The sequence below is a fragment of the Montipora capricornis genome, chromosome 11, assembly GCF_036669925.1.
Source record: "Montipora capricornis isolate CH-2021 chromosome 11, ASM3666992v2, whole genome shotgun sequence".
NCBI classification, from domain to species: domain Eukaryota; kingdom Metazoa; phylum Cnidaria; class Anthozoa; order Scleractinia; family Acroporidae; genus Montipora; species Montipora capricornis.
The window spans coordinates 13,229,709-13,242,208 of record NC_090893.1 but is presented as its reverse complement, the minus strand read 5'-3'; the positions used below and the strand labels follow the sequence as shown (position 1 = coordinate 13,242,208).

General features: G+C 37.8%; 1 protein-coding gene across 1 annotated transcript in view; it reads right to left on the bottom strand.

Annotated features, from left to right (window-relative positions):
- The window catches only part of LOC138024475 (transient receptor potential cation channel subfamily V member 5-like), a 22,035-nt gene extending 13,548 nt beyond the window's left edge, over window positions 1–8,487 (bottom strand). The window contains exons 1-7 of the mRNA XM_068871681.1: window positions 8,308–8,487; window positions 6,505–6,684; window positions 5,092–5,372; window positions 4,176–4,284; window positions 2,781–3,047; window positions 2,165–2,238; window positions 736–918 (exon numbers count right to left, since the gene is read on the bottom strand). Coding sequence (XP_068727782.1) covers window positions 736–918; window positions 2,165–2,238; window positions 2,781–3,047; window positions 4,176–4,284; window positions 5,092–5,372; window positions 6,505–6,684; window positions 8,308–8,409 — 1,196 coding nt within the window. The 5' untranslated portion in view covers window positions 8,410–8,487. The remainder of the gene's footprint in view (window positions 1–735; window positions 919–2,164; window positions 2,239–2,780; window positions 3,048–4,175; window positions 4,285–5,091; window positions 5,373–6,504; window positions 6,685–8,307) is intronic.
- Between the last annotated feature and the right edge of the window lie 4,013 nt (window positions 8,488–12,500).

Below are 12,500 nucleotides of genomic sequence, written 5' to 3'. Positions count from 1 at the left end.
CGATGAAGTAACGTGAAAACCTACTATTTTGAAAATATAACTGCGCATTATTGTGGTAATTTCGCGAATATCATGATTCTAATTCATTCGGCATGTTAAATGCGTACAGAGTATCTAGGGATTCAGTAGATTGTTTGCAACCTATCTCCGTAGAAACAGATGTACAATGTACAATTGCTGGTGGACCAACAAAAGAAGTTAGTGGGAGATTTTTGCTTTCGTCCACCAACATGGCGGCGATGAAAACCATGCACCTATTGGTACCAACAATATTTGTAGAGAAACAAACTATCGTAGGGTTCAGACAAGACAACAGCAAAGAATTGTGATAAACTGCAAAAGGTTTGGGGCGTGTGCAACCACTGTTCTCGGGTAAAAAAGGCCTTTTTGGAAAGAAGAGGTTTTCGTCGATGTCGCCCTTGCTTAAGTCCCGTAGTCATCTTTCAATTACTCAGTCTTGCCTTTTGGAGCAAATTTCAGGTATTTCACTTTTTCTTGCAAACCAATAGAATTAGACATTGTCGTTCTGTTCGGCCTATCTCCACAAAAAGATAAAACACGAGAACAAGGATGGAAAGGATGCTAGCCATTAGCTTTGCCACGGTATCTTAGCCATCCAGAACAACAGCGGACAGTAAACAATCTCGGTGCAGTAACAACAAATAGTATAATTATTTCTAGGTTTTCAATTGGTTTAAAGACATCTCTTCTAGCGATACAATCTTAAATACTCACCGTCCTGCTTGGTCGATCTCTTTCGAAAGATAAAACAAGAGGAAAATGATGGAAAGAACTTCGCAGATCAAGCGAAGGCCATTCGCTTTGCCACTGTACTGTTTTGGATTATCTTGAGTTGACCCATAAATCAGCGCATAGGACAACATAGTGAGGAAAACAATGTACAGCAAAGCTTGAACGCTGGCAAAAAAAATGGACGAGAGTGACAAAGCTACAAAGTAAGATACAAGGTTGCAAAATCTTGTAAAAGTTGCGGCAAGCTACGAAATTTCAGATTGCATTTGTTTTATACTCCTCGCAAATATTTTTGCTATTGATAAATTTTTGAAAAGTTTCCCTAAATCCTTTTTTTTTTCCTGTTTCCTGAGACCTTAAGAACCTAAAAACCGATGTCAAATCTTAAGCCAATCACAACAATCGCAATTCGGCAAAAGAATCAGTGACCTCAAACCAAGCAAATGCAGCAGGTGCAAAGCGCTGGAAACTGTTTGAGCACAATGGGCCATTTCCGAGTTCATCTCTGTCTCTTCTTCAAAGCGAGTCTAAATGCAAAGTTTTCGTTATGAAAGCTAGTTTTCATTCATACGTAAAGTAGAACTAATTATCTTGTCTTGCCTTTAATAATAACCGTTATTAATAATAACCTTTAATAATAACCGTTCAAAAGATAAAAATACAAATCTCAAGTTACAAGTCAATCAAATAAAAAAAATTAAGAGCTCCAGAACATCAAGGAATCAATATCATATCTAAAAATAAGTCTATTCACATAGGACGATTTGAAGAGCTCTGTTGTCACTGTAGGATGATAGAAGCCTGGTTTTCTTAGCGCGTAATTGGTGAAATTCCTTTCTGGCAAAATCTTCACAACCGGGTGATCTGGTGACCTAATTCGGAGGACTGGGACGAAAAATTTTAGTGCCCTATCCCACACCCGCGCGCGTCCTTGTTTCCGAATTCAACATGGCAGAGGGGAGGTTAGAGCTCGTCAGGTCTACTTGAATGTTCATTCATTAACAGGAAATGCGGTAGACACGGAATGATCTGTTGAGTTTTGCCGATGGAAATACTGCAGGGAGTTTGGAAACAACACCTGAGGCCACGCGCGGTTGAGGGATACGGCGTTAAAATTATTCTCCCCAGTCCTCCAAATTACCTCAACAGATCACCTGGAAGGGGCGAATTTGTCCTCATGGCCTTTCTAAAAATACGGCAATCTGATCTTTCGTACTTAGACTCGCTCTGAAGAGGAGGCAGACATGAACTCGGAAATGGCCAATAGGTTTTCTTTGTTTCTTATTGGTTGAGAAAGTAGTAGAGATTTTTTAGCGAATAAGTACAAAGCACCAATGCAACACCCTAAGAGCCATCCTTAAGGAAAGGTAATAAACTGTCTGCGACAAAACATTTCCAGCGAGATACTCACCAAAACCACCAATGCCCAAACTGTTTCCATTTCCTTGTAACTAACATTCGGACTACGGGGTGCTGAATTGCTTCCTAAGAAAAAGTCAAAGGTAAAAGGAATTACAGCATTCAATACCTATATTACAATTGTAATAGGACGCATTCTTGTATTTTAATAGGCGGTAAAAGAATCTGTCATAAAATCGATTTACATTGTTACGACTAACAATCTCTGACTCTATTTGATCACGATATCCCAAAGCCTAGGATATCATCAATCGCAAAAGTGAGTGCATTCAATCTTCATCCAGTGCACACAAACTGTAGATTGCAGTCAGGTGCATTATTTCGCTAAAATTTTTAAGTCTCGCTTTCGTTCTGTTGATGTTGTCGGTCAATCAATGACCACTTCGCTTCTCCAGTATGAACGGTATCTTTTAAATAAACCAAGTTAGGGCACTGAAAATCCAGCAACAGACTAACAAACAATTTTCAATCGACCTCGAATGAAAATAGTATTCATAACTTGTGCATCTGCATCATTAATGGACCAGATATTTGTGGCTTGGACTGAATGCTAACGGTTTAACTCCGCATGAGGATTTCTTAATTTACGGTTTATCAGTGTATTCTACCTTGTCTTCACTGTCAGCAATCAGTCGTAGACAAGACATTGACTTCAGGTTAAACATATTATTCACAGTTGGCTCGTCAACCCACGGTCGTCTTCCTTGATCATCAGCATCCAGCACGTGATACCAGAAATAATAATTCAAAGGATCATCCGGGACACTTCTACAGGCACGCTCAATTCGGTCGGTGACCTGAAGTTCTTGAAACGTCTCTGGCATGTAAGGCCAATGAGGAATAACAAGGCGATCGAGAACAGCTGTAACCGTTTTCTTCCGGAAAGAAACAAAGGTTCTCAAAGCTATCAAACATATATAATTACGGATGATGATGATGATGATGATGATGATGACTATACTTAAGTCTCAATCTTATTTAGCTAAGCACATGTGCTTTACTAATTGGCGAGATAGTGAAAGCAGAATCACTGAATTTGGTGGGAGGGGAAAACCTTCGGAACAGAGTAGATAACCAACAAACTCAACCCACAGACACAGAGTTTGGGAATTGAAGCCGGGAAGAAAGACGGCAAGCACGATGATTGAAAACTCTATTGTCGCGGGTGCTAACGTGCTGCACATAACCTCAAATTTGTCCATTTCTCGTCGTGTCCAGCAAGAGAACGGCAAAGAAATGTACCAAAATGTAAAACGATCTTGCACGGCGTGCAAAGCCATTGTTTTTAAATTAAACCTACTGCTTGTGGTGTACTGGTCGACGTCGCCCTTGCTTAAGCCCTCTAAAATATACAGTCCTTCCGTAAATAAGCGAAAAGTGAATTCGTGGTTGCTTTGAGGCTGGAAAATCTTGCATGATTTGTTGGGCGAATCAGAATGGATTGCCTTGGTCTGTTCACAGTTAGTTGATTAACTATGGGCTGTTGCAAATTGGCCATTTTTGTGGGTAACAATAACAATTGATATATACTACGACGTATCAGGGGCACTCAACGAGAATGTAGTTCAAAATCACTTAAACATAGCATTGCTAAACGTATTTTGGTATTTAAACGGTCGATATAGGTATATTTTTATCCCCTAAATTTTTTTCATCTGTTCGGATTTCCTAGCTGAAAGTCTAGTGATCCGAGAATTGTAGGGATCAAAACTTACCTTTTCGAAAATTTCAGCTAGAAAAAAGGCTCCCGAAAGTTTTAGGTGACCTTTTTAGGGTATAAATCCGTTTAAAATGGGCAATTATACCATTTGTTTAGATGTTCGAAAATCCTAGGACAGGCAGGCGAGCAAGAAATTTTACAACAAATGTTCCGAAAACTCTATATCTCAAATCGTCTTCTGAACAGATATTTTCCGAAAATTGACGTTGGGTGCCCTTGACGTATCGCTTCTTGTGGATCCAGACATGAATATTAATTAACATTTCAGTAAAAACTATTTTACCTTCATGTCATGTTTTCCTGTTTTAGGATTTTTGTGGCTGATAATATGACCAAAACTAAACTTTGCTGCTTCCTCTAAGACATCGTTGTACAAGAAAAGGTCGTGCACCCTGATAAGACACAAGTACAAAGTAAGCCATTCAACAACAAAGTAAGTTCTTACCTCATTCACCTGTAGTATCGAAGGGTTCTAGGGAGAATGGACATCTGTGTGAATAGAAAGGTCTGCCCTGGCAAAAAGAGCTTCCAAGATCATCAAAAATCCTCAGAGGATCTTAAGAACCTGCCAAAGATCTTTGAAAGATCTTACAAGAACTCTTCAAGAGAACTTGAAATATCTTCACCTGACAATTGCAGAAAGACCTTGCTAAGACCTCTAAAGATCATTGAGGAAGATGAAGGTGACCTTTCCAGCACAGCAACAGTATAACATAGCTTCTCAACTATGGCACCAGCATTTTGAATGCATTTGATAACTAAAACTGCTTAATTTGTCAAGTTTCCAAAATGTTTGGTAGTACAATTTAATAAAGAGCAACTAAGTTTTTAAACAGCTCATTAAGTTCCAAGCATTAATTACCATTTTCAAAAAACCAGATACACAAAAGTATTTGAGGTACTCACAGTCAGTGATTGCACCACACATACAAATACCTTTTTACAGAGTACAAAAGTGCAACTTCTTCAATATTTAGTGAAAGAGAAGAAGGGGATGAATTTGGAATTCACTTTTGTTACCAAACCATAAGCAGTCCATTTTGTCATTGTTGTTTTTTGTTTATTTTTGCATAAAACAATGGATATTAAGGTCAGTAAAGCATGACACAATCCCAAGAATAAACTGCTTGTAAAATGCACTGCATTATATGTTGATGAATGAAGCAAACAAGTCCTTGTAAAAAGGATGTCCTCCCTACCTGTCAGGTTTCATTTGTGATATAAGATAAGCTGCTGTTTTGTCATTGTATGATATCAGTGCTTTTTCGACTGGTAGATATTTCATCTTTTTTCCGACTTGTTGAGTTTCTGTGTATAGGAGTGGAGGATACTTTTCAACAAGCAACTTTGTAACACGAAGAAAATTCCACTCCACAGCGAGGTGAAGTAGTGTGGGACGTGCAGGGTCTTCCTCCACACGGTAGAGCCTGTACTCTTCATCACTGTCTCTTTCCAAAACAATTTCTGTGAAGCGGCTAATCTACAAAAAGATACCACATTAAAATATCCTGTCAAGTCCATGTTGAAACAATGTTATGTCTATCGCTTATTTATTACTCATTTATAATTTATGAATTCGAATAAGTAAAGATTTGGTAAAATCATTTTACAATAAAAATCTGCGATAAAATATTATAAAACAACATGGCACGACGTTTCGACGTTTCCAGAACGTCATTATCAAGTAAAAAAGAAGTAATGAAACAGAGTATATATATATATAGTGAAGATATGAATAAATTAAAAGGCATTAAAAGTTAAGCAAAGAGTTTGGCCCTAATGAAGTCACTCTGGGTATTTAAATTGGGTTTTATTGTTCTTATATATGTATAACATTTCATCAACGAGACAATCCCATTTCGTGCTACAGTTTTTAAGCATTCTAAACTGGCTCTCATTGAGTAAGTCAATGTTCCCATGGGCATCTCTCAGATGGCGACCAATGGCAGAATATCAATGATCAGCAATGCGTTGAAACAGATGGTGCGTCGTATATCCGACGTAATACATAAGAACAATAAAACCCAATTTAAATACTTAGAGCGACTCCATTAGGGCCAAACTCTTTGTTTAACTTTTAATGCCTTTTAATTTATTCATATCTTCACGATATAAATATACTCTATTTCATTACTTCTTTTTTACTTGATAATGACGTTCTGGAAACGTTGAAACGTCGTTCCATGATGTCTTATAATATTTCATCGCAGATTTTTTATTGTCAAATATAATTTATGAAAAAAAAGAAAAGAAAAAAGCATCATCATTTACATAAACCTTTTGATCAATAATTGATAATTGTACATGTGTTTCTGGTGACTTTTATGTAACACTGACTTGACATTGATTAAAGAAATGTGTAGTCTGCATATAGCGAAGCTAATTGAGGTAATTGCACGGTTAATTTCCCAAATAACCAATGAATATGAATACTTGTCCTGATTTTAAAAGTCAGGAATGAAATTCACACTCACACACATCACATAAGATGCAAACACTGTTTATGCAATTTTGCAAACAAAATAGAACAAAAGAAAGGAGCTGCCATTCATTTGATTATTGATATTTAATACCATTTTTATAACGACTGGACTCTAATAATTAATGCCTACCAGATATTCTAGGCTGGCCACCAGTTCCTCTTTATCTTTATACTTCACACTGGTTGGCCAATCTCTAATTATAACAAGAAGAGTATCTTTGCCATGCTTTGCCATCAATCGCTCAACCCGAACCTCATCCATTGCTCTGTTCCATGATATCCCTGCTCTTGGGTTAAATTTTTTTTCCACCTTTGAATGAAGGATGCATGCAGAAGTTTATTTGGCCTTATTGATTTAAACCCTGTTTAGTAAATTTCAATAGAATCTATCTACCTGCAGGTGCTGGATCACTTCCAATTTTAACCCCATCAAACACTAGGGATTTGGGTAATATATACCAGAAGTTTAATGAGATGGATGAAAGAGTTGTCCATTTCACAAAACACTTGGGCATGGAGATGCCCAAAACACCAGAATACCCAGAAAAAGACAGCAAAGGTTTTTTCTCTACACAAAGTAAAAGAAACTTGTGGTCCTAGTACAAGGGCCTTAACTATAATATTATTATTGAAAATTGAAATATACCTTCAGAGGTATTATAAAATATAACTTAAAAGCTAATACATTATGAAATCTTACATACATTTCTTTAAAAAGTCTTAATTAGCTTTAACCTCAATCTTTTTTAAATCTTTAACAAATCTTAATTAGCATCTTCTCGGTTTGTGATTGTTGATGTCACATGATTTTCATCTCATTAACATAATCCTTCCTGATACTTGACAAATCTTCAAATCCAGCTCCCAAAGAGATCACCAGATCTCCTGTATAACAGGGACTTCGCACCATTGGGCTGTAACCCAAGATTTTAATACTACATCCTCTCAAATTTTAAACAACATTAATTTCAAGCTTTTATCATTATCCCTTGCCACCATGCATCTTTTGCTATTTCTGTTAGTGCAATTAAAAGGCATTCACCACAAAATTAATTGTCCCTTATTAGAGTAAAGCATAGTTTGACCAATATTTACACTGGGGGAACCTAGTATTTTTTCCTATGAAGGGAGGAGGAAAATGTTTATTGAGGGAAGTCATTTTAAGGCAGGAACATTTTCTGGGGCTGAATTGGGTTGATGACAGGAAGCATAGAAACATAGAAACAACTGCACTCTCTTGGGTTGTGAAAGCGGTCAGTGTAAAATGCACACTGCAGACCAGGGGTAAAGTGCAGACTGAGGTTATCATTGCAACTGTTGAAAAAGCCCAATCCCTTTAGAAATGCTAACAGTTAAGCCTAAATATTGTTTTATGCCTAATTAGGCCTAAGGTTAGCATTTCTAAAGGGTTTGGGCTTTTTCAACAGTTACATCATAACCTTAATCTGCATTTTACCCCTGGTCTGCAGTCTGCATTTTACACTGACCAGTTGTGACAGTTTGCTTTTTATTCATTTCGGGGGGGGGGGGGGGGGGGGGGAGAATAGCAAAGCACAGGAGTGAATTATATGTATAAAGGAAATTAAAAGGAGTCCAACTAACTTCAATGACAACCACAAGCACGTGGCTAATTACCATATGCATATGCGGCTTGGATAACATCGAAACTCGACATATTTTTACGTGCAACCAAGTCGTAAAACATCTTAAATATATTTTATTTTTAGTTCTCAAGGATTTGAAGTTTCTTAACACAAAATTCGAATTAGCTTCAGACAATACGCGAAATTCGAGCTGAGATGGTAAGAATTTTTCGTTGAAATCCACGGAAAACGTAGTTAGCTTTTAAAAGAGCAAAAACTTTTAATTTTATACCGACTAAGTGATAAGTCTTAAAGTTATATATTTTTCGCAGGTGAGAAACGAATCTTACCCTCGACCAAAAATCATCGTCAAATGGCTGTTCCAAGTCTTCAGCTGCGTCTTCTAGTTTCTTTTCAACCACTTGTATTGTTGTATAGCTGTTACTTGTCATGTTTATGAAAGATTTTCAATTTCACACGCTTCACACGTAGTTTTATACTCGTCAACTTTCCTCGTCAACCATTCGAGTGGTGTCCAGGCATCCCGCAGACCCACTGAGTTGATCTGGATTGGGGTTAGCGAGTCGCAACTACCGACCCGCAGACCTCTGGGGAGCGTCTCGCCGCGTATTTCGTTTTGTTGCATTAACTATGACTAAATTGACAAAAAGTGGCTAGGGTAACGAACAAATTATATTTATTGATCTCTTCAACTTGATTAGATCTTGACAAAAAGGATTTATTTTACGATTGCTCATATCTTCAAACTTAAGGTAAAGTAACTAACAAATTTCTAAAAGTTAATTAATCACACTTTTAATTTTCACGGTAAGGTAACATTGTATCAAGTCGAGACATAATATTCGCTAGTTAAACAACTTTCGCTGACTGCCTTAATAAACAGTCCCTTTCAGTTAGTTAATTTCATAGCTACTATAAGAGAGTTTATCCTAAGTGATCTCTCAAAATCTTGTTGTCGAATATTTTCCACATCGGAAAACCCAAAGTGGAAATCTCTCAAATCTTTTGACCCTTTTTCAATCCTTTAGGAGGCCACTCAGATTCAAGACTTCCTCCAAACGAAACAGTAAACACCTTTGGATGTAGATGGCCATTTTGCTTTGCAAATCTCTTTTCGAGGATAATTCTCTTAAAATGCTCAATGGATTCAGACGTAAGGCACAGTAACACAACGTTGTTTCTTTCATCCAACCACTCCAAGCTATGCGGCATTTTATTTTCATCGGCGATGTTTACGAGATCTGTCACATACACGCTTCCCTCTGCCTTACCGGCAAGAGCATCACGGAAATTGATCACAACATCTAGCTGCGCTGCATTTGAATGATGAAGAAGAAGGATTTTCTTCGTTTTGATCAACAATTTCCCCTCTGATAGCTGTCCACACTCCCGAGGCACGAATTTAATTTGCTGTTTCTTTCTCGCTGACTCCGAGTTACCCATTCCTGAGACTGATTAAACAAAGAAATTGTAAAAGAATTGTAAAGTCACAACATAAATTACTTGACAAGAGCTTGAAAACAAACTAGTAACTAACGCTCATCACAGTTTTCATATCAAGGTGACATACATACGGCGATATTAGAGAGATTTTAGCGTTCATGGCAAAAGAGCAAAACTGAGTTTGCTTGAGATTTGCGTTTCGTAAAAACTCAAAGAACGTTGTTTGATTTCAGCTCATTTCTTGCCTGGAAACTACTTGAGAAGTTGGGAAATTTAATCGGAGCATAGGTTACCGCACCCAGGATGGGTGTATACAGCTGAGTGAGGTGAACCAAATGACAAGGCTAGACTATAGAGTGTTTTCGGTCATGTGACCAGCAGCCATATTTGCATACTAACACAAAAGGAATAATTTTCATAAAAATAGAGTTCAATTCCCAAAAGAATTTTTCGCTCCTCCAACATGGCTGCTGTTTCTTTGTTTCACTCTTCCAAAATGGCCGTCTTGACGTCATGTGGAAACACTATATAGTGGGCCGTAATTCTGGCTAGTCTTAACGCAAAATCACGTCAACGATTTTTTTTCTGAAAATCAGTCAACGAAAAGAGTAAAAATATCGGTTAAAGACACATTTGCAACCCACATCGTCCACGTGTAAATGGTCTCACTGAAGTCAAAGCTAAAGTATATAGAAAAGCAGATAACTCACCAAGTATGACTAAACACTGATCAGTTATAAAGTTATAGGAATCAGAAATGTCTATGCTTCCAGACTGGGTTTAAAAAAAATGACCCGATGGTCAACAAAATTATCCAGAAACTCACAAGAACGTTTCGACGGGGTTACCGTCCCGGTGATATAGGAGTCATGTAATCTATGAGCGAGGAAATAAATCACATAACCACGAGCTAATGGTCCATAAATGGCTTAATTTCAAGTTTGCGAGCTTTTCCCCAAGGGATACAGGTATTCACGAAACGGTGCAAATAAAAAACATTATTATTCAAGCCGGAGATCTCGCTCTCTGGAGTATTAACGAAGGTTTTTTCAGACTTACCAGGAATCCACCAGGAGGTAGCTTCGTCCGGCCTTGCCCTGTACATTGTACAAATAGCAAATGAAGCAGGCAACAATATTCAATTGCAATTGCAGTCGGAGAAGGGTGTGACCAAAGCAGACCACATTATCACACATTGCTGCTGGTCATCGAAGAAACAGTTCACACTCAGTATATTGTTTTATTGTTCCCTCTTCCTGAGCTAACGAAAAAGGCATCGTGAAATTGTGCCTATTCTTCTTGATTAGATTGACATAGTGATGCATCCTGAATGATGAATAGAATAACAACATCGTTGTGTATATTGTTCCTGGTTTCAAAGATTCCGCTCTCTTCAGTGTAATCAAGACTGCTAAGTGAGCGCTTTCTAATTACCATGAAGACTGAGCCGGTCATCTGTATCTTGACAGCAAGCTTACTTGTATACCAGATTATGAAACCGGTAATTGCTGCTAACCACTTTTTAAGGGCTTTCGATTACCGGTAGTTGAAAACATTTTTATGTGTCGTGGTTATTACTAGGTGTTTGTAAGACTTTTGGGCAAGTAAACAATTTAGCTATGAGTACGGAATCATGTTTTGAACACATTCCTCACGGTTGATCATCTACTACCGTATTGAACAATCGATGTAATTGTTGTTTTCACACACTAGTCTAGCAAGACACAGCAATTATCTACTGAAATAACCAAGGAAAAGTCAACAGTAACTTTTAAAATCTCGAGCTTTAAAGGGAATTATTGTGAGATCATCATTTGTTTACAACAAAAACCAAGCAAACTATCATGATTTAATTATGCGAAGACTTTATAAAATGTAATTTTAGACAAACTGTTACACTCAGTTGCGTACACAATTACACCGTTCTTAAGTTTTTGAGACCTATCTTCGGTAAGAGATTTATACAGGAGAAATAAAGACGTCATAATAGTTGCATTGCAACACAACCGATACAAAATGCTGTATAAGATCGGTCCGGCCTAAAGTTCTCGTTTTTCTTCCAAAAGCCAGTCTAATGGTTTCCACCCTGGCCTGTGTTTCTGGTAGTCTTAAACAATAGTAAACAATAATTCAGAAAACTTGCTTTCATTTCTTGACTTATATCAAACTGGTAGGAAAAAATATCTATTAGATCCCAGAGTTCATGAACAGAAATTACTCGTTCATACGACAAGACAAGGAATTTGGAAGATGCTATGCATCAGAGCACGTGAACGACTTTCCCAAAACAAAACTCCGGTGTTCCTTTTCAGGTAATAAACAAATAAAAAAACACCGCTTCCCGTCTGTTGGACCGGACGGAGTACCCCGTGCTTCACATGACCTTTAGGATATTGGCCGTTATTATACTAGAGACGCATAATCCGTCTAGATGAAGTATGGGTCTCTCATGTTATCCGTCTACTGTAAAGACGGGACAAACTGTATAAGACGCATAATTCGTCTTGGACGAACTTGGGCAAACATTTTTCTGCGTATCTACTTTAGTGCGTCTTCGAAGCGCACTAAAGCAGATACTTCGCCCAGACGCATTATGGGTCTTATGCCCGTCTTTATACCAGACGAATTTAACAGACGCAGAAAAAAATGTTTGCCCAAGTTCGTCCCGGACTAATTATGCGACTCTAGTACCCGGGGAGGGGGGGGGGGTACTTTAGGAATTTCTGGCCGTGGGGATGTGCCGCTGGGACCCTGGAACCCTTAGCCTATACCACAGCTAGTTCAGCTGAATTTTGCTACCCTATACTAGAGTAAACTACCATCGATTTCCGTCTAAATACCGATACTTGACAGTTAATAATATCCAGAAGTGTTTAATGATAACCATTTATCGACACTGTTGAGGTTGAGTTGCGTAAACTTAAACTTTGCCCACTCGATTTTTTTATATTTTTGAGCGGGAATTTCTTGTTTCCTTAGTCTTGATAAAATCTTCAAGCGACTGGTCAGTTTCGTGAAAAATGATACTCTATTCTAGAGCCAAACGCTATGATTTATATACTCTATCCTAGAGTAAACT